A 22,074-nucleotide genomic window follows, 5' to 3' on the forward strand; every position below is an offset into this window, starting at 1 on the left:
CTGGTGGAAGGTGTCCCTGCTCCCGGCTGGGAGTGGAACAAGATGGCCTTTAAGGTCCCTTCCAATCCAAACTATTTTAGGATTCTCACATGTTCAAAGCAGTCCCAAATTCAATATGCCATCTGCTTCCCCGTGGAGGAGCAGCAGACCCATCTTTCCTTCAGAGCCAAAGGGAAAACCCTGTGGGATTGCTGCGTGCTGACAAACTACACAATCACAGAGGGGCACAGAGCAGTGACAGGGAGGGGACAATGCATGGGAACACCAAAACAGGCTCTAAAACAGGCTCACTTGCACTGCAAAAAAAAAAAAAAAAGGAAAAGGAAAATATCACACCACAACAGGAAATGGGAGAAGGGAAGAGGCAGAACCAGCATGGGAGGATTTTTATGTTTTTACTTACGTATTCAGCAGTGTCATCTGTTTCCCACTGGGCAGAGAACAAGAGAGGTTTGGCACATGAGAATACAAGAGGGGAAAGAAGGGAAAGACAGAGACACAGCATGAGGAAGGAGTCCCTGAGCAAGCAGCCACACAAGGTCAGAAGTTACCAGGCAAGCATGAGGGAAGAAGTAGAGTGGGAGAAATTAGTAGATTCCACTGTGGCCTTGGCCTGAATTAAAAGACTTCCCAGACACAGCAAGGACGAATGGATGGATATTTATCTCAGTGCTGGGGCAGCAGTTCATACTCTTCCACTGTCTGGGAGCACAAACGAACCGCAGAGTGACAGCCACACCTTGCCCCAGGTCCCCACGGACCTTCCGCAGAGTTACCCTGCCCTGGGCTGCACCACCTCCCTCCCACAGCCTCCCGGGGCTCCCCAGGTGAGCCCTTACCTGGGCGTCGGCCAGCATGATGTCCTTGATGTGGGGCAGCCCCCTGGCCTCGCCGTTCTCCATGCGCACGTAGTGCACCTGGTAGCCGCGGATCTGGCCGTGCTGGCGGCTCGGCACCGGCGAGCGCCAGAACACCTGGATGGCCGAGGAGTTGAGCACCTCCACCTCCACCTTCCGCGGTGGAGCGCTGGGCACTGCGGGCAGGGAGGCAACAGAGGGGCTCCAGTCACTGGGGGGTGCTGGTCAGAGCCTGTCCCTGCTTGTTTGGGGTGTGCACCATCAGGATCTGAGCTCTGCGGAGAGGGGGAGACCTGAGCACCTGAATGTGCCGTCACCTGGCACTGGCCTGCCAGTTCTGTGGGATTGTGAACTTCTGTGGGATTGTGAAGATCTGTGGGACCTGGTCTGCACGGCCTGGGCACAGGGATGGTGTCACTGTTTAGTAAGAAGTGACACAGAGCCATCAGCAGGCTGAGTGGCATAAAGAGCACACCTTTAATTCAGACCACTCCTTTTATAACTGTTCTGATGCAGGTAGATCTGATTGGTCATCTAATCAATACATTTCACCTGATTGGCTAATTAACAAGATGCCAATTTACAAACAATCTTACGAGAATAACAAGAAAACAGGTATTAGGAAAACAACACCCGCAGGTTGTTTTTTATAATTGGCTATCATTGTTTATCTCCAGCTCCCTAAAGTCTCCCAGGCCAACCCAACAATTTATCTAGCTTTCTCTCTCTCTGACTGGGCTGCCACATCCACAGGATGGGAACAGCCCCATCTCATCATCCAGCCAGCCTTCCACGGGCTCCTCTGTGCCCAGTTTGCTCAGATGAAGGAACCATTATAGCTCCAGATCTCCTTCTGAAGGCAAAGCCGATTTCCAGCCAGCCAGAAAAGCCCTGGTCCCGCCTGTGGGAGGTCAGGGTGGAGAGATCAGGAGAGGGCTCCTGTCCTTGGAGTTCCCTCATCTCTCTGGCAGGACAGGGCTTGGTGGCTACAACCACTGTGGAATCTCAGGACAGAAAACAAGAGATGTCTTGGATGGAATTTGGGCTGAATCTTTGGAAATACTACTACTAATCACACAGGGCACGGCAGCTTCCTCTGCCAGGAAATCACACTTTCCGAGCAGGGTACTCTGTGGTACATTTGGATGTGGGCAGAGGCTCAGGGAAACAGGACCAACACTGGGGACAAACCTGTTGCTTTTTAAAAATTCTTTTTATTTGGAATAGATGAAGAACACCTGAAAAATTCAGGATTTCCATTAACTTGACCTATATTATTTGAGGTCCTACCCTCACAGTGAGGGTGCTCCTCTCCTTTTATGCACCCATTCATGCTTTTTCCTGGTTTTATTTTACTGTAGAAATACCAGGAAAATTCAGGTGTCTGAGTGGGGCCACTGAATTGTTGTCACTCAAGATTTTTGAAACTTTAACAGATTCCTCCTTTCTATGACTGACAAAAGCTCTGACTTAAGGAGGAGGTAGTAACAAGGAATGTGTGGGAAGAACTCTTTAGTATTTTAAAACATGTGCTCTCAGGCACAGGGTGGGATTCTTGGGGCTGTCCCATGCAGGACCAGGAGCTGGACTTGGCTGATCCTTGTGGGTCTCTTCCAACTCAGGATGCACAGTGATTCAAGTTCTGGCAGCAAAGGTTTCCTCAGAGCAAAGGTTTTTAGTGCCTTGGCTGCTCCTGGCTCAGTGAGAGCATCTTTTCAGGGGGAGTGGTGCAGTCAAGACTCAGAGATCTTAAGAAAGACCCCAAAATCCAGGGGAGGAGAACCCTACAGACCCCAGTGCTGGGATGGCACCAGAGGGTGATGGGGCGATGGCACCAGAGGATGCCGCACAACTCAGATCTTGGATCCCACTCCAGCTCTGCCCTGGCACCACTCGAAAGCAATGGGAAGGGCCTGGCTGTGTCCCCCCAGCACGGGAACAACCCCCTGCAGGGACAGGAGCCCCCCCAGCAGCCCCCAAAGCCTCTCACTCACCATCTTCATCCGTGCGCACGATGACCGGCGAGCTCTCCGGGCCCGGCCCCACCTCCGTGTGAGCCACCACGGTGACGCGGTACTCGGTCCACTTCTCCAGGGACTCCAGCAGGATCTGACTGGTGGTTGGGGGGATATCATTCACCTCCTTTAGCTCCGTGTCCTCCGAGTCCAGCGCTCGATAGTGGACGCTGTAGCCGGCCAGGACGCCGTTCTGGCTCTCGGCCGGCGGCGGCCGCCAACTTACCAGAATGGCGGTGGAGCGGGTGCTGACACATTTTACATCTTGAGGGGGGGCAGACGGTTCTACGAGGGGGGAAAATTCAGGAGCGGGAGAGGGAAAGAAGGGAAAAGGGAAGGGTGGGTGGGGGGGGGAAAAAAACAAAAGATGGGAAAGATAAAAGAAAAAAAAAAAGGAAAAATGATAACAAAAAAATCTAAAATAAAACGTACAAAAGTTTGGTTTAGGAAGATAAAATTAAAAGAGAAGAGAGCTTTTTGTTGTTGTCTTTTTTTTTTTTTTTCCGAAATGAAGAGGTTTATTTAAAAAAAAAAAAGCCAACAGAAATTAAATGGGGCATCAAAACTGAAATGGTGTAAAGCAAAGGACTAAACTAGCAAGCGGGCCAGCCAAGAGGGGTCCTGCTGCTTCCACTAAGCTGGCACCAGTTAAACACCCAGCTGCACCCTATAAAAGCCCTTTCCTTTGGCTCCCTGTTTTACAGCAGCCTGGCAAATCCTGCTCTGGCTGGGAAAGCACTTTCCAACCTCAGTCTCTGGGATCTTGAATTTCTTTGAAGGGATCTGTGAAAATTAAGTAAGAAAAGCAAATCTTTTGCCAGGAGGCTTAAATTTAAGAGTCTGTACCTCCAGATGGAAGTGATTAGTTGTCCCCAGACTGGAGGAGGCCAAATCCCACAGTGGGAATGCCCAGGACACTGCCAAGCCATGGTGTTTAGAGAGGAGGGTTTTGAGAAAGCACTTGCAGAAGGAGGGAGGCAGTGGGTTTGGTGAGGTATTCAGGTATCCAGGGGATTTTCCAAAGCAGCAGCAGGTCTAATTCCCACTGCACTCTCTGCCTGAACTACACCAGTATGTTTCTGGACATCCTGGCAGAAAACCTTGGGAACTGTGGCTACCCAGGCACCTTCTCAGGGCAGCAGCAGATGCCTGTCCAAGGTGGAACCCACAGCTCTCCCTTAAAGCTCCTCTCATTCCATCCCCTGCCCTGGGCAGGAGCAGCTGCCACCATCCAGGGGCTCCTTCCTGGCCCTGAACACTTCTAGACCACACTTCTACCTGTCACTAATGACAACTGATCAGCCCAGGAAAGCAGAGTGTGATACATTCTGAGGGCAAATCAATAAATCCAGTGTCACCCAACTGCAATAAAGAGCTTTTAACTCTCTGCAGACAGGGCAGGAAACTGGGGTGAACTCACAAGCCCCCCAGGTATCACCTGCAAGAAGCAGTAGATCAGTGCTTCTCATTCCTCTGATGCTTTTTAACCAACAGAAATCTCTTTTAGTGAGGAATGATTATTTTCAAACCTTATTACTCCCATCCTTGAGTCAAACCCAGATGTTTAGGCCCAGTCTACCTTGAGGACTCTGCTAAATCCAGTCACACTCAGCCCAGCTGGCACTGGAGTGAGAGCCACACACTTTCCAGCAGCCTCCAGGAGACAGAGGGAAGTGGCTTTTCAAAAAGGGCAGAGATAATCCCTCCACTGCTGCCTGAGCACCCTGCCCAGTAGGACATTTTGGGTGTTTTCCTTCTATTTTTATGCACTACTGCTGTCTTTAACCTGGCAGAATGGCCCCCTTCTCCCCAGCACTCCCAGTGAGGAGGCTGACAAGCCCTGGCCATGGCTGGCCACGCAAAACAACACAGAAGATGTCAAATGAACCAAACCAAAAAGAACAAACTGGAAAATAAAACATAAATCAAGCCAATAATTTGAAACAAAAAGAAAAAAAAAACAAACACCAGAAAGGAAATCATAATAATAAAATAATACTGATATAAAAAGTGACTCCTTCCAGAACATTCCCAGTCTGTTTACCTACCTTCCATGCTTCAACTGCTAACTTATAAGACTTTCTTACAAGAGAACAAAGGAACTGAGCTACGAGGCCAGACCAAGCTCCTGGTGGGTTTCTGCACATGACTGGCTTTTAAAATGCTACTCTGCTCATGATGAGCCCCCCCAAGTCCTTCCCCACGAGCAGAACCCCAGCTACTATTGCAGAAATGGCAATTTTGGACCCCAATCTGTTCTCTTTTGCTAAACTGTCAGCACAAAGAGCAGGACAGCACGTTCCCAGTGACAGATCTCCTTCCCTCTGGCTCTCTCCATCTGCTGTGATTGCTGCACCACCTCTCCAGGACAGAGGTGCACTGCTCATCCCATGTCCCAGAACCAGCTCAAGGATGGTTTCAAGGTAGGGAGAGACAGACTCAGCCCTCTCCCATTGCTGCCATGCTGCCTTCTTTTTTTTGTCCTCATCAGAGGTTGGGCATATTAAAATCCACCTTTCCTGCTTAGTTCCAGCCAAAGCCACCACAGCTGAGAAACCCACTGCAGAGAGGGTCTGACCTGACCTACCCTTCATCCTGCACCTCATTCTGAAAGCCCCACAAGCAGAGCTCAGCTCCAGCTGGCACTGGGGTCACTGTCTGCGCTGCCACGCTCGCTCACTCACCCTCTACGCTGCAGCACAGGGACCTACTGAGAGGCCCTGGGTGAGGCCTCCTTTTGGGATGGTTTTGCACTTTCTCTGGTCAAAAAGGCAGGGTGGGGGGTGGGTGATGGGGGAGAAGGCCCAGGTCCTGCCCGGCCCCCTCCCCGTCAGCCCTGGGCTGCAGCAGTGGAGGAGATCAGCCAGGGGTGCTGGCTGGCCACGCTGGACACGCCTCTGGGAGCTCATGGCACTGTTTCCTTCACAATCCAGCCCAACCTGTGTGACCCTGGGGACGCTGGGGACAGCGCCAGGAGCCCAGTGCCACCAACCCCACCGGGGCTGCGAGCTCAGCTCTGCAAGCAGCCCCTCCCTGGGCTCAGCCGGGCACAGGCAGGAGCCCCCAGCCAGGAGAGCTCTGCCTTGGCCTGCTGGCTGGTTCCACCAGCGTTTATGGGACCCCTCCCCACCCTCCCAGGGCTCCAGGACATCCGGGAGTGTCTGCAGAGCCACCAGTGGTGAGCCTGCAGCCACAGGGTGGACTGTATTTGTGAATCTGCTTGAGACCAGCCAGTACTCACCTGAGCTGCACCTTTTACATGCTTTAAAGTTGACTGTCCAAGCCACAAGAATGACCCTTACTGACCTTGTACAATATCATGTTTTTTAACCCTTTAGGTACCATAGACTTTGGGCATTTCATTCACTTCATGTACTGTGAGGAGGGGGACAGGAGGGAGAGCGGAGCTACGTGGGGGGAAAATCCTTCCTTGGGCAGGAACAGAGGGTGAGAAAGCCCCATTGTTCCTCTACACCTGCACGGGCAGCCTCACAGCACCCACCCTGCCACCCCTGCCTGCTGAGCACGCTTTGCCCTCTGGAATTTCCAAGTGGGAGTGTTGCCAGGGAGCCTGGGAAGGTCATGGCTAACCAGAAAGGGCAAACCAGCTTCTCCCAGCCATGAGAGCCTGTCCGTTTTACAAGCTATGTCTCTGGTACTTGAAGAGTTAAAACCCAGCTACTTCAAGAAGAAAAAGATACTTTACCTTTAGTTTAATGGATTTTACTTTGGTTATGATGCTCAGGAGGAGCCACCCTGGCAGGGAGGTGCAGGGAGGGGCTGCCACATGCGGGTGGGTGCTGGGAGGGGACAGCAGGAGCAGGGGGGAGCAGGGAGAGGCTCTGTCATTCCAGAGACAAGATGCCATCGTGGTGTGACATCGCCCAGCAGGGACAGGGACTGCAGGGAGCTGGCTCATCAGGTGCAGGGCATGCAGGCAGGCAAGCAGAGAGCAGAAGAGAGAAGAAAGAAGAGGCATGGAGCAGGCCAAGGAGGAGCTGAACGGAAAAGGAGCTGAGGAGGGAAGACACAAAAGCCTGTCCCGAGCCAGAAGGTCTGTGAGCCGAAGGATGTCACCCGGACCAGGGAGAATTGACTCGTTCCTCCAACAGCCAGCCAGGAAAAAATGTTTCACCGTGTTACAGGACACTGACAGCTCCCAGCTGATGTTCTTAAGAGCATTAAATTAATGAGACTCTCCCTATGAAAGCTGAGCTACAGAGAGAGAAACCCGTCCGTGTTCTGGGCAGATGCCAAGTTAGAAAAAGCCCCAAAGCCTTCCCTTTTCCCAGACCCCCTTTTCCTCACCCTTAAGGGACAAATTTTCACTAAGGCCTACTGCCACCAGCTCCCACACCCCTCTTCCAGCTTGTTTTATTGAACCAGAAAGCACAAATCCCAGACCATCTTTGCCTCCCATCCCCACAGGTCTCAAGGAGAGAAACCCCTTGGAAAACAGAAGCAGAGTGTAAGTTTAACACTTATTTTTCAGGTCCTTTCAGTTCATTTCCCCCACCCCACAGAGATGCTTCCTCTGACAGTACCACACTGGGATCAGAACCAGCAGATGTGCAGCAGAGTCAGGAAAGGATTTTCCTATGAAACGTAGAGAGAGTATGGAGAAAAAGAAAAGAAAGAAAAAAGGGGAAAAACATTTGAAGGAAAGAAAAACCAAAAAATCTTTGAATGGAGTGGAGGCCTGAGAAAGCCCCAGTAAGGAATTCTGTCTATGCAGAAACAGACTCCCCTTTCTTCCCACTCCTCAGGGGACAGAAAGAGAAGGAGACAGGGAAAGGGAGAGACAGCAGGATGTGACAATTAAAAAGCCCAGCCGAGAGCCTGCTGCTCCCCCTTGTTAGGGACTCTGAGGGATGGGAGCAGGGCTCTCCCTCCTCACACTGGTGACCAGAGCCACTTCTGAGTTAGTTCTGCTCCCGGCTACTCCAAACTGCAGCGGAGTGATTTAGTAGAGATGAGAGGAGACAGAAAACACAAAGAACAGCTGCCACAGCCACTCATGCAGTGAAAAAACACCTCATTTAAAAGCAAAGATCTGTGAAAAGCCCAGGTTGAAATATTGCCATCCAGGGTTATTGTCCCCAGGGCAACAGCGAAGGGAGACAATCCATTAAACTAAAACCAGCACGTTTTGAGTTGCATACTCTCCATCCTGGTGTCATCAATATCCCCCTCCCAGCCTCCACAGGGCTCCTCTCTCCCGCTCTGCTGGAGCCCAAACGGGACCATTCCCAGAGCTCCAGGCCTTCCTCCCCTTGGCTGTGGAGGTGCTCATGGAAAAGAGCATGGGGACTGCTTCCCCAAAGGCTGGGGAAGGTTGGGCTGTGAGCAATCACCTTCCCTTCTCCTGTCCCTCCCGCTTCCCCGGTCTCCTGACAGCGGCTGGGCCTGTGTGGGACAGGCTGTGGCTGCCATCCCCTGAGCATGCTCAGCACCACGGCCATGGCCACCACCAGCCCTCACTGCTGCATGGCCACCATGAGCCCTCACTGCTGCCACCCCGAGTGGAGGCCATGGCCACGGCCACCACCAGCCCTCACTGCTGCCACCCCCAGTGGTGGCCATGGCCACCACGAGCCCTCACTGCTGCATGGCCACCACCAGCCCTCACTGCTGCATGGCCACCATGAGCCCTCACTGCTGCCACCCCGAGTGGAGGCCATGGCCACCACCAGCCCTCACTGCTGCCACCCCGAGGGGACGCTGCTGCCCGGCCCCCAGCACCCAGCTCTGCTCCTGGCTCACGTCTCCACTAGCTGGACTGGTGAAGGGACAGGGGAGCTGGTCCCAAAGGTGCCTCCCCTCCCTGGAGCGACACGCCAGCCCCCAGCTCCGTACCCCTGTGCCCACCATCTCTGGCTCCCTGACCGTGGTCCCCTCAGAGAAGGCTGGGAAAGGAGAGACACCTACTAGACTGCAAGGTGCGCTCTCGGACCTCCGGGGTGAAGGCCCCCAGCCCCAGGGCCGAGCGGGCGGCCAGCCGGAAGACATACTCAGTGTTGGGCTTCAGGCCTTCCACCGTGAACGAGGTCGTGGGCTCGAAGTTCTTCAGCACCTGGGATGGGCGAGGGGGGAAGAGGAAAATAAACCCAAACAACAGGCAGCAGAGGTGAGGCCTGCCCAGAGACACCTGCCCTGCTCCCCCCGCTCCGACGCCGCAGGGAGCGGCGGGGCCGGGGAGCTCCTCAGCCCCAGCCCTGCTGCACCCTGCACTCACCTCCTTGCTGTGGTCTCCTTCCTTGTAGAGGAGCTCGTATTTCACTATGATCTCCTGGCGTGGGGGGCTCCACGACAGCACAATGCTCGTCTCGGTCTTGGCTTCTGCTCGGAAGTTCATCGGCTGCCCGGGAACTGGCACGGACAGGCAGAGGAGGCAAGATGAGAAACAGCAGAAACCACATTAACTTGGCTAATTTGGAGGCTCTTGCCCTGTTTTCTTCAAAGCTTGTGTGGGAAGAGCACGTCAGCAGCAAAATGCCACACTGCAGCGTGGGCAGGTCCTGCTCTAAAGCTGTGGAGTCACATCCCACTGCAGGACTCCAGCGTGTGCAGAGCTGCTGAAGATGGAAGAATCCCAGTGGATCATATGCCTCTTTCTCAGCAGTGCAGAACACATCCCTTCCCATCAATCCCAGTATTACAAGATTCTGGAAGTAGGAAGCCCATGAGCAGCCCATTGAGGACATAGGGTTTCCTCCCATACCCCATGACAAAAATGTGCTGGGTGACAGTCTGTGATAAAACACCTTGTATTTGCAGCTCAACACGTAAGGCTCATTCCCCACTCATCTCTGACAAAGTAGTTCCTGGGTATCTTAGGGAGAGTTAAAGTGTCACCACTACCTGGGCAGTTTTACATCTGTTAAAGACCTTTAGAATTGTGGAATGGTTTGGGTTGGAAGAGACCATAAAGCTCATCCAGTTCCTTGGGCAGGGACACCTTCCACTATCCCAGGTTGCTCCAATCCCTATCCATCCTGGCCTTGGACACTTCCAGGGATCCAGGTGCAGCCACAGCTTCTCTGGGCACCCTGTGCCAGGGCCTCCCCACCCTCAAGTAAACAATTCCTTCCCAACATCGCACCTAAACCTCCAAATCTAACCAGCAGCTCTCCTTCCACAGCCCAGGCCAGCCACACAGGTGCTCACCTCCTTGCTGTGTCTTAACCTGGATGGGGTCGGACAGGGGCCCGTCCCCCACGGAGGTGAAGGCCAGCACTCGCACGGTGTAGGTCTCATCCTCCAGGAGGCTGCCCACAGTGGTCAGCAGGCTGTCATCCACGTTGTGCTTCTGCCAGTTGCTGACGGGCTGGTCGGGCTCCATGGTGTAATAGACGCGGTAGCCTCGGATCTGCCCGTTGGGCTCCACCGGTTCCTCCCACTGGATGATCATGGTGGTGCTGCTCAGCATCCGGCCCTGCACGTTGCGGGGGGCACTGGCGGGAGCTTGTTCCCCAGTGCGGGTGACCACCGACTCACTGGGAGGGCCCTGCCCGATGCTGTTGACTGCAGAGACCCAGATCTCGTACTCGGAGTTGGGGCTGAGCCCCCCGATGCTGTAGCGCGTGGTGGTGATGTCCTCCTTGATCTGGTACGGCCCATCCTGGCTCTTAGACTTGTACTCAATGACATAGTAGGACACGGGGTCTGGGTTTCCAGAGTCCCAGGTGATGGTGATACTCGTGGCTGTTGTCTCTGTCACCACTGGCGTCCCAGGAGCCTTGGGGAGTGCTGAGAATCAGGAAGAACGGGCATTTAAAAAAAACCACAGATGCTGAAATGGCACCTAATTGGTCTGGGCTGCAGGAGCCAGGGGCACAGCACCCATCCTGGCAGCTCAGGAAGGTGCTGCTGGAATACGAGGAGCCTAGTTATCCACTCTATTATCCTCCTTAAACTGCTCCATCAAAGGCAAAGTGTTCAGCTAAACATCTGGAATTATTAGCACAGGCTTCAGCTGCACATCCGCCCTCCCGGGGCAGGGAGGGAAAGCAGCTCCTCATCTCCTTCCCAGCACGTGCTCACATCTCTCTCCTGAGCCTTCACAGGCAAGGAATGCCACAGGGCAGGCTCTGCTCTCCAGAACAAATCTCCAGAAACGCTGGGAGGGCTTCCCCTCAAGCCACAAATTCACTGCACACTTCAGGCCCTTTTCAACCCTCCTTTTCAACTCCTTCTTGTCATGGAATCCCAGAATGTTTTGGGTTGAAAGGGGCCTTAAAGCCCATCCAGTGGAACCCCTGCTATGGGCAGGGACACCTTTCACTGGCCCAGGTGGCTCCAAGCCCCTTCCAACCTGGCTTTGCATCCTAACTTCTCTAGACTTGGTCACAATAAAGCTCAAACTTTCACCTTCTGCCCAGGAGAGCTGCAGGCGCTCACACACAGGAACAGTGCAGGGAACAGGAGCCAAACAAAATTACAAAAGACAGAAGGTACCAGCAGGGTGAGATTCCCCGTGTGAGGAGATGGGAGAGTTGGAAGCAGAAACAATCTGCCCTACACAGCAGCTTTTTAGATTGAGGGGGTAAGACAGAGAAAAAAAAGGAAAGAAGGAAATACTCAGGAAAAGGAAGAGGACCCGAGTCCAGCCCCAGGCATCCTTCTGTTGGCACGAGAGCCCCACTGCTTGTGCAGAAGCTCAGAAGGGGTGTCATGCCAAGATTCTCTAGGCCCTACTCATTTCTCCTGTCAGACCCTCCTCAGACAGACCACTGATGTGACAGGATTGTTTTTCCTTATCCCTCCCTTTCTCCCAAGTGTTTCTCCTCTCCCCCACCCGTGGATCCTTTCCCACCCTGCCTCTCCCAGATCCCTCGTGGGCAACACCAGTACTTGGAGCAGACACCAGCTCACACAGAGCTCTACACTCACCCAACCTCAGGGGTTCCTGCTTGGGTTTAATACTCCCCTGCTGAGGACAGAATAGATTGAAGATGGCACCCGTGCTCCTCTTGGGAATCACTAGCTGGAAGCTGGGCTTATTCCCCATCTTGCTGAGGCAACAACGGCCACTAAGATGCTGGAACTAAGCTCTACTGCAAGGGTGCACATGCCAGAGATCCTCAGGGCCTTGGCTGGATCTCAGGCCTTGGAACAGGATGGCATGCAGGCTCCAAGCCATCCAAGGCTCCTTGCACCGTGCCCAGCCAGCCTCATATGTCAGGACAGACACAGCATGCAGGGATTTGAGGCACAGTTTTCTTCCTAATAAGCAGCTCAGGTGTCCTAAAGCGAGGGAAGGGCTCCAGCCACCAGCTTCCCCTCCACTGTGGGTTTCCCTGTGTGGGGGATCCCTAAGGACATGCACAGATCTCAGCACGGGGCACTCATGGTGTACATGTCTGTCCTTCTGCTTGTGCTCACAGAGCTCCACGTGCACACACAGGTAAGGACAGGGACTGACATTCCAGGTGCCCACGATACAGCCACAGTGTCCCTGGCCATGCACACACATCCCACTCATGCAGGAGCACCAGGACATGCAGGACTGTCCCTATCCATGGACACACATCCCACTCATGCAGGAGCCCCAGGACATGCAGAACTGTCCTTCTCCATGGATACACATACCCCATTCATGCAGGAGCACCAGGACATGCAGAACTGTCCTTATCCATGGACACACATACCCCATTCATGCAGGAGCACCTGGCCATGCAGGACCCTGTTCATGCACACACATCCTATTTGTGTAGAAGCACCAGGACATGCAGGACTGTCCCTATCCATGCACACACATACCATTTATGCAGGAGCACCTGACCATGCAGGACTGTCCCTATCCATGCACACACATACCATTTATGCAGGAGCACCTGACCATGCAGGACTGTCCCTGTCCATGGACACACATACCATTTGTGCAGGACTCCTGACCATGCAGGACTGTCCCTGTTCATGCACACACCCCCCAGCTGTGCAGGACTTGTGGCCATGCAGGACTGTCCCTGTCCATGCACACACATCCCATTTGTGCAGGACCCCTGGCCATGCAGGACCGTGTCCCCTGTGCAGGTCAGGCAGTCACAGGCTCTCCCCATGCAGCCCCACGACGACACAGGCACAAACCATGGGACATTCCCACTCTGCTGCACGTCCCACCACGGCTCCCATGCACGAGCAGGACACGTGCCCAGGCATGCCCTGCACTCATGCTGGGACACTCAGCTCTCAGTGCCCACACTGTGCCCGGCACGTGCCCACTCCCACACGTGCACTCAGGACCCTGCTCCCACTCCCTTACATTTCACCGTGATCTGGGCCACGGCTTCTATGACTCCCAGGCTGGACATGGCCACGCAGGTGTAGTTGGCAGAGTCCTTGACGTCCGTGAGCTCCAGCACGTTCCTGCCCACGGGCATGTCATCCTCGGGTGTCAGGTCCTCTGCTCCCTGCATCCACTTCACGTAGGGCATGGGAGACCCCACGGCCACGCAGGTGATGTTGACGTTGCCCCCGGGCATGATTTCATGGCTGACAGGGAGGATGGAGAAGCGAGGGGCCACACGGCGAACTGTGGACGAGACGCACAGAGGTAACAAAAAAACAAAACAGAAAAGCAAACCAAAACAAACAAACGAACAGAAAACGAAGAGGAAAAAAAAAAAAAAAACAAAACGGAAAAGCAAACCAAAACAAACGAACGAACAGAAAACGAAGAGGAAAAAAAATAAAAATAAAAAAAAAAAGAAAAAGGAAAGGAAAGGAAAGAAAGGAGAAAAAGAAAAAAGAGTAAAAGATAATTTAAATACAGATGGGGTTTGTCACAGTTTATTTTCTTCCTTCATTAAAAACAAAACAAAAAGCCAAAGAAATTAAAAAATCAAAAACCAAAAACCAAAAAAATAAACTCCAAATAAATTTGTACTTCACAAACAATATATAGAATATAGACATAAAAGCGATATTTCATAGCAACAGGGTTCCATTGATCAAGATTAGACCCATCACAGCACAGATAAATACACAAAAATTTATTAGCAATTTCTCATCTTTACTGGCAAGAGCTGGCATGGCGAGAGCCCAAACTTCTCTGCAGCCGCCGGGGCCCCCAGCTCCCCGCTCCACACCCCGGGAACCTGCTCCTCCCTCTCCCAGTGGGCTCTGAGTCCCGGGCCCCTTCTCCTGAGGAACAGCCCGTCCACCCCAACCCGGCGTGGTCCAGGAGCCCCCTCCAGAGAGGGGCCCTCTCCCACCCGGGGCTGCTGCACGCCTGGGGTGGGGGGCCAGGAGAAGGTTGGGATGGAGATGGAAACTTCTCAGCGTTTTGCCTTGTTGGACCCAGAGAATTCAACAAAGAGAGAAGTATCACATCCCCGAATTCCAGACGCTCCACTTGGGAAGTGAAAGGCAAAAGGATAAAGGAGGGAGGAGAGGCAGTCCCCGGAGCGGGACAGAATTTGGTTGGTGTCTGTGTGTGAGAAGCGTCCAGGGGAACACAGCCCCCCTGGAGCGAGACAGAGTGTGGAAAAGATGAGAAACTCTAATGAAATTTTTGTGGTTTTCGGGTATAGAAACCCTAACGAAGCCTCTTTAAGATCTGACACGGTTCCATCGATAGATGCAGCTCTCAGAGTCACAAACATCATGCAAAATAGGTAAAAAAGAGAGAGAGAGAAAGAGAGAAAGAGAGAGGAAAATGCAGAGAAATATAATTTCTGGGCGGTAGCAAATGCCCACATGGATACTGGATAGAAAGTGAGCGACAGAGAAAGGAAGGAAGACCAGGAGAAGGAGAACAAGAGGGGAAGGGAGAAAGAAGAGAGAGAGAGGGAGGGGAGGGGGAAACCCACTTTAATGCTGCATACTTTTTCTAGCTGATGTGACTCAATGTGGTGGCTCACATTGTCACATCTCAGCCCTGGCGGAATAATAAATAGAATAGAATTAATAAGAAAAACAAGGTAATGAAACTTTTAACGTTGAGAAAACAGTGACATGTTCTGTGCATCTCCTTAGCAGAGAGGTGGATGCAGCTTCCAGACCTTACACAGGAAGAACATGGACGCAAAGGGGAGGCTGTGGTTTCCTTGGCTCCATTTTCTGAGCTACCTGGGCTGGCTGGAGGGATGCTGGGTGCCCTTCCTTAGGGGGGGAAAGCAGGGGAATGGACAAAGGAGAACGTGTGTGGATCAGAGAGGGCCTAAGGAGGGGGCTGAGGGCAGGGTCTCCTCCCACAAGAAAGACAAAAGAATACAGGAGCCGGGGAAAATGCAGGAACTGCAGCAGCTGGAGGGGAGCAGGGGTGCAGGATTCCTCCAGCTGCAGGGACAGCCATGCAGGAACTGCCACAGGCAGGGTGGGCGAGGGGCAGGGGGGTCTGGAGTGCTGGGGGGCTGAGAACTGCCTGTTCCTGCTGTCTGTTCCCAGGTAACCCCTGCACAGCCTCTCCAAAGCTTGGTGGCTTTGCCTCATGCCAAAGCAAAGCAAATGACAGCAGGGCTGAGCCGGCCATTGTCCCTCCCAGTGCCTTCAGATGTCCCCTGGAACTGTCTTGGGGCTTGCTAGTGTTTATCTTCCAGCTTTGTGGATCTTTTCCAAGGGGAAGGGCACTGCCAGGAGAGGGAGAGGCTGTTTGCCTTTTAGTGGGGCTTTGGCAAACAAAAGCCAACTGCAGCCCCTGCAAGGTGACAAGGGGCACTGTCACAGCAAGGTCTGCTCTCCCCATCGGGCTCTCAGACCCTTTTCTGTGAGGACCAGTAGCCAGGAACAAGCACTGGGAGCCAAGGAAGAGAAGATTTCCAGCCTGGTGGCACGAGGAGCTCAGAGGGGGCAAAGGGGAACTCCTGCATGCACGGATTTGCAGAGAGAACGGGGGCATGGCCTCAGCTGGGAGAAGGATGGGGATGTGGAGGGAGGGGCTGCAAGCTCACCTGGCCACTGACACTGGAAGATGATTTTCTACCTGCAGAAAGGTGTAGGGGGGTACCACGGTGTTTGTTCCACCTCAGGCACCAGCACTGGCTCAAAGGATCAGGAAACCTGCTCCTTGCTCCCTCCTGCCACGAGGGAGAACACTCAGCCCTAGCCACGAGGTACATCCCTGTTCCCCACTCCATCCTGCTTCCCACTGCTCCCAGAAGTACCACACTTCAGAAAATGGAGCCAGGTGGAAACCACACCTGTCACAGTCTGAGACAAGATGGAGAGAACTCGGAAAGAAACAAGTGGGGTCAACATGCAGACAGGTCTGGGGTGGGGATGACTCTTCTGAGGGGGGGCTGGTACGTGACCTTCTGGAGAGGGGAGGCAAGGTGGGAAAGGTGAGGAGGAATGGGGAGACACGTCCGGACAAGATCCGGGCAGCAAACAGCATCAACAGCAACAAACAACGGCAGGTGGGATGCAAACACTGAGTTGTCATGGGAACAGAACAAGACAATTAATCCAAACCGAAGTTAATCGCAAAGAAATGAAACCCAACTGAAAAAGAAAGGAAAAAAAAAAACAAAAACAACCAGAAAAGAAAAAGAAAGAACACAACAGAATTTAATAACTGAAAAGCATCATCTGATGTAGGGCGGAGTGCTGAGAATCGGAGTCTGAAGGGAACCGACTGTTCCTGGCTGTGGTTTTGGGCAGGGAAGGAGAAATCCACTCACAAAACACAAGCTCAGGGGCTGCACAGAGCACGTTCCCAAAAAGCTGCAGAGCAGCCCTGCCCTCCTACTGACAGCTGCCAGGGTGCAGGTCAGCCCTGGGCTCTCAGGGATCTGACTTTGGGCTGGTTTAGTGGCATTTGTCACCCTCCAAGGGAAGCACCCTGCACCTCTGGATGCCAGCCCTCAGCACCACCCCTTCCACAAGGAGGGAGAATTTGGATTAGGGCTGATACGAGCCCAAAAGAGGCAGCAGCACTTCCTTGGTGCATCCTGGTTTAAAAAAAAAACTAGAACTCTCCTGTGTGCACAGATATACCAACATCCACACATTGATCTAGGATGGGAGAACTCCAGTTAAATGTTGGGGACCTCAGAGAGTCCCCTGGACACAGCCCTGTGATGGCTCAGGGCTGTGACAACCACAACAGGGACAAGGTTCATCTCTGGCTACCCAGAGCCATCAGGCTGCTGCTTATTTTAATTGCTGTAACATTTGCATTTGGCTGGGGACAGGGATTTTTGTCAAGCTGAGAATCTCTGGGTCAGCCCTTAGGTCAAGGCCCAGGAGGAGGAGAGCTGTGGTGGAAAGGAAGCTGGAGATGGAATCAAGACCAATTTCAGCTCTGGGTCCAGCTCCACAGCAGCTGAAGGAGGGAGATTTCACAAGAAAAAAAAAATCAGGTGAAGAAATCCCTTCCATTTTGCTACCCAACACTTTCAAAGGATGGGGAAGAACAGGACTGCCCTCTCTGGAAAGGAAACATTGGGATGGGGCAGTCAGGGCTCTGCTTTACAAACACTTGCCTAATAATACTTTTCCCAGTTTCTGGTGCAAGAAGGCCCTTCCCTGAGTTCCAGGGGTGCTTGGTTTCCAGGACAGCTTTACCAGACCCCGCATGCGTACACCGATGTGCATGCTCCATGTGCAACAGCTCCCGACAGACACACACAGGCAGGCACACACAAACAGACATTGTCCATGGCCAAAAAACTCTCAGGAGCTTTTTTTTTCAAACAAGGATACAGCTTGTTATGGATAGAACCAGATTCCAGGAGTGGAGCTGGATGTTTGGGATGCAATTCAATTATTTCAATGCAGAGAAGCCATTTCAGAGGCACAGGAAAATTTCTTAAGTGCAGTTAGTTATGAGTCTGTTTAATTGTTGGATAAGCACTTCACACTGCAAATCTGCACCCCAAATCGTGCTCTTCTTTAGAAACAGAACAGATCCATAACTTTTCACACCCTTGGGAAGCCAATTGGTTTTGTTGCTGCTCACGGAGGCAGAGGTTGACCCAGTTTGTGTTCTGTGAGTGGCATTTTTGGCTTTTTTGGTCCCAATCAGCATGGCTCAGGTTCCCCACCACCGCTCAGGGTCCACAAGGTGAGAGGTGTTTTTGCAAGATTTACAGACCTGATTGGAAGAGACACTGGGAGGTCCAGAGTTGACTTTTGCAACACCAGAATCCATCCTTAAAATGTGTTCCCATGATGCTGCTAATGAGAGAAACCTGAGGACCAACCAGTTTGTGCTGAGGAACCCCACCAGCTGCTCTTTTAAAGCCCCTTCCAGATTCCCTCAGAGAGAAAAAAATGTTGGAGGAGGAGCGAGGTGGGGAAAGGAGAATGTCCTGGACAAGAACCTGTCACTTCAAACCCCGATTCACATTAAACCAACTCAAAGAGAAATGCATCTTATACCTTAAAGAAGAAATTAATCGAAAAAGGAAACAAAAGAAAGTGAAGTGACTGGTTGAAAGCACCAAACAAAACCAAATGGTATTAAACATTTTGACACTCAGCAAGCTGCTGCTCCAAATGAGGTGAGAAGGCGGACATTATTGGCCATTTTGGGGAGACAGGAGTCATTCCGTCTTGCTCCAAAATGAGGAGGGGTAGGGGAAAGGGTGCCAAAATAATGTGCAGCCTCTACATTATTAGTGAAGCTTAGATTACACCTGTCCTCCCCTCCCAAATGTGGTCTGTCCCTGCCCCTGCGTGTCCGTGCAGCCGCCTCTGCCTCTCCCTCTCCCGTTCCAATTCCAGGCTCGTTCCCCTGGCCTGAGACCTTTTGGGGTTTGGATTTCCGACCTCCGCCCCTCCACAGGACGAGAAGCTTCCCTCCTCCTGCCCATCTCCTTCCTCATTTCCTTCACAGTAAAGAAAATAAATACAAAAATAGGTAGATAAATAAAGAATGAGACCAAGGCTTGGATTTGGTCTGGAGGAAATCCATTACCTTCCCAATAATTGTAACTTTTCACTTAAAAAACCACATTAGCTGAGCGACAGGCTGGCTGAACATCTCTGGTCTTTTGCAATTCTTTTTTAATTTTTTTTTCTGTTGTTTTTTACAGGATTGAACAGAAAATAATCAGAATCCAATTGTTTTTCACGCAGCTCTGTAATTTTAAACACAGACTTGACTGGTTTAGTTTTTGTTTTTTTAATTTGACAAGGTGTAATCTAATTTTTTCCCCTAAAACAAAGAGAACAGCGATGCAAAAGGTGTAAGAGACACAGGCAGGCAGAGATTTCGAGATCAGTACAGCACAGTGTTCCTGCAAAGTGCCCTCTATAGAGAGATAGTCATGTATATACATAGATATATACACAGTTTGGATTTTTTTTTGATTGGTTTTTTTTTGGGGGGTGGCTTTTTGTATCCATTTCCATTTCCTGATACCCTTGAGAAATCCTTCTGCAGAAACACAGTGAAGTTTTTGTTTGCTTTGGTTTGGAACTAGAATTTCAGAGCTGAGGACACCCCAAACACGGACAGGGCGCTCCCCCACCCACAGAAGTGCTAAAATAACCCTTTAAAATGATCCCAGAACTCTCCATCCCTCAATTTTAGCACCTGGAAACTGGGCACTGCAGAGGCAGCTGTACAACCCAGTGGTGGTTCTGCCTCCCTCCTTCTCCATCAAAAAATTTATCAATCTAGTCTAAAAAGGTATTAAAATTCCTACAGTTTAAAAGACCAATGACTGTTTTGACCTTGTGGCTATTTGTTAAATCTCTAGTGCATGTGGAATTATTTCCTTCAACCTCTAAATGGGACTGAAAGGGAAAAGCTCAGCAATGGTTCCACCTGGAACCAACCAGCAGCTCTGGTCTGATGGTCAAATTACTCATGTGCCAAGCTTAACCCAGGCTACAGGCTAAATTATTGCTTAAATTAGTCACATTTTAATCTATTTTGAAGCTTTATTTCCTGAGGTGCTCAGCACACTATCCCTGCCCTTTCTGTGGGTTTTATTTTAATTGATTTCCACTAGTTCAGCTCTTACATATTTTGCCCTGGCCTGGTTTCATCTTTGGTCTCTCAATGAGCTGAGGTTTTCCAGAGAGCCTTGGGAGTTGCTGGGAATGTTCTCAGCAGGGCCTGGGCTGCAGAACCTGGCTGGGGGTGACAAAGCTTGTGCTGATGGTGACAAGCAGCAAAGGCAGGGGCTGAGCAGGCACTGGGCTGCTTTAAATGCCTGCTGGGCCATTTACAGCTCCCTGGGCTGGCAAAGAGCAGAGCCACAAGAAGCTGGAGCAGAGAGCAGGAAGGGTTATCCCTGCAGCATCCCAACTGCTGCCTTTTGTACCTCCTGACAGGGCCCCACTGTGTGAAAAAGGGGAAAATTCTTAATTCTGCTAAATTCAACCATGACAACGCGTCCTGTACGGGCAGGGGATCTGAAACACAGCCCCCTCAGCTCATCCCTCCTTCCTCTGGGACATGGAGGAGCACAGGGACATGAGGTCCTCACACACAGGGCTCCATCCCAGCCAGCAGCTGGATTTTGGGGTGAAACCAGAGCAATCGAGGTGGCTGCCTGCAGCTTCCCAGGTTAAGAGGAGAGCTGCAAAGTGCTCCATTTCCAGAGGGAAAACAGCTCTGGCCACAGCTCCAGGCTGAGGGGACACAGGTCCTGGCTGAGGTGACAAAGCTCCAGGCTGAGGGGACACGTGTCCTCGCTGGGGTGATGGCTGAGCCCCCACCTGGTCCCTGCTTACAGACAAAGACACCACTGAGTGCTTTGGGCTGGAAGGGACCTCAAAGGCCACCCAGTGCCACCCCTGCCATGGGCAGGGGCACCTTGCCCTGTCCCAGGCTGCTCCAAGCCCCATCCTGGGCACTGCCAGGGGTGGAGCAGCCTCTCAAACACCACCATGGGCAGACAGCTCTGCAGGATTTTGAATCCATCCTTTCCTGCAATCACTATGGGCCACAAGTCTGGTGTCCCTAGGGATACAGAGAAGCATCCAAGGAGACTTTTGAAAGCCAGGTGAGCTGTATGGCTCCCATAAAAACCAGGATTCCCACCGAGGTGCTGGCTTGCCCCTAGAACTGCATCCATCTTTCCAGCAGGCACAGGTGAGCCCTGGACAGGTGGCTCAGCCTAAACTGCCCCACACCTGGGCTGGTGGCAGAGATCACCTCACCTGCTCCTGGCCTGCTTCTGTGGTCTCCACAAAGATGCTTCTGCCTCTGACCTTGGGCATCCCCTGTCAGCACTCTGCTGTTTTGGACCATGGCATGATCTGAGCTGTGATAACACACGAGGCAAACCCCTCACCAACAATTTCAAGACCATGCCCGTGGTTTGGGTTGGAAGGACCTTAAAGCCCATCCTGTTCTCCCAGGACACCTTCCACTAGACCAGGTTGCTCAGAGACCATAACTTTAGCAAACCACACAACCTCTTCTAGCCAGGTATCAAGTCTCTGTTTCCTCACCCAGTGTCATTCCAGCCTATCATGATTACATCCCATTTAGCTTTAGTTTATTGTTGTTGGTATCATTATCATTACTTTTATTTTTATTGGCTCTTAAGGAAGAATTTAATCTTCAAGCCTTCTCAGATCACAAGAGATTCTTAGCAGCAGCAGTGCAGTTTGGCCATGTTAGAAATACTTTATAAAAGAGAAAATAAACAAATAAAAAATAATGGTGTATAAATCCCTTTTTAATTGCACCTAAATCCTGAAACTCAAACTCCTAGTCATGAAGGAAAATCCTGTAATTAGGAGTGATTATCACCTTTTAGTCCTAGGCAGGAGGGAGGTGGGATGGGAAAACCTCATTTCAAATGCTATTTTTTTTTAATAGAACAAGCATTTTTTGGGTTTTTTTGGTTGTTTTTTTTTTTTTTTCCTTTCAAAAGAGCCTTGGGACTGAGGGATGTTTTTTGTCTACTGTTGGCATTCAAGTCAGAAGAGCCACAGCTGGTCTCTTCCCAGAGAATTCTCAAGAGTGCAGCATTTGGGAGTAGTACCCTGGTACCTACGGGGAGGGAGGAGACTCGGAAGGGGAGGGGAGAATACCAGCACTGAGGGTCCGAGCACTGAAATCTCAGCATTTTAAGAAAAAAGAGAAGGACAGACAGAGAGAAAGAGAGAGAGAGAGAAAGAGAGAGACAGATACTGTGTCAATACTGCACTGGATTTCTCAAAAATCACACAGCTTTAATACCTGTGCCCTAGGAAAGCCACTCCTTTGGCAGCTGCTTGAGAGGTGAGGACTGGCGGGCAGAGGGAAAGGCATAGCCAGGGGAAGGGCTGGCATTCAGCTCTGCAGAGGGGAA

The 22,074-nt window shown here is 51.7% G+C and overlaps 1 protein-coding gene across 14 annotated transcripts in view; it reads right to left on the reverse strand.

Moving 5' to 3' along the window:
* The window catches only part of PTPRS (protein tyrosine phosphatase receptor type S), a 126,112-nt gene that overhangs the window by 32,127 nt on the left and 71,911 nt on the right, over positions 1-22,074 (reverse strand). For 6 of the 14 annotated variants that reach the window (XM_039733429.1, XM_039733415.1, XM_039733410.1 and 3 more), the window contains 7 exons: positions 13,137-13,406; positions 10,040-10,621; positions 9,108-9,241; positions 8,801-8,945; positions 2,852-3,157; positions 840-1,033; positions 404-430 (listed from right to left, as the gene is read on the reverse strand). In XM_039733429.1, the coding sequence (XP_039589363.1) occupies positions 404-430; positions 840-1,033; positions 2,852-3,157; positions 8,801-8,945; positions 9,108-9,241; positions 10,040-10,621; positions 13,137-13,406 (1,658 nt within the window). The remainder of the gene's footprint in view (positions 1-403; positions 431-839; positions 1,034-2,851; positions 3,158-8,800; positions 8,946-9,107; positions 9,242-10,039; positions 10,622-13,136; positions 13,407-22,074) is intronic. The other 8 variants (XM_039733478.1, XM_039733469.1, XM_039733452.1 and 5 more) reach the window with 2 other exon arrangements.

The sequence above is a fragment of the Passer montanus genome, unplaced genomic scaffold (assembly GCF_014805655.1).
Source record: "Passer montanus isolate IOZ18808 unplaced genomic scaffold, ASM1480565v1 scaffold112, whole genome shotgun sequence".
Classification (NCBI taxonomy): Eukaryota; Metazoa; Chordata; class Aves; order Passeriformes; family Passeridae; genus Passer; species Passer montanus.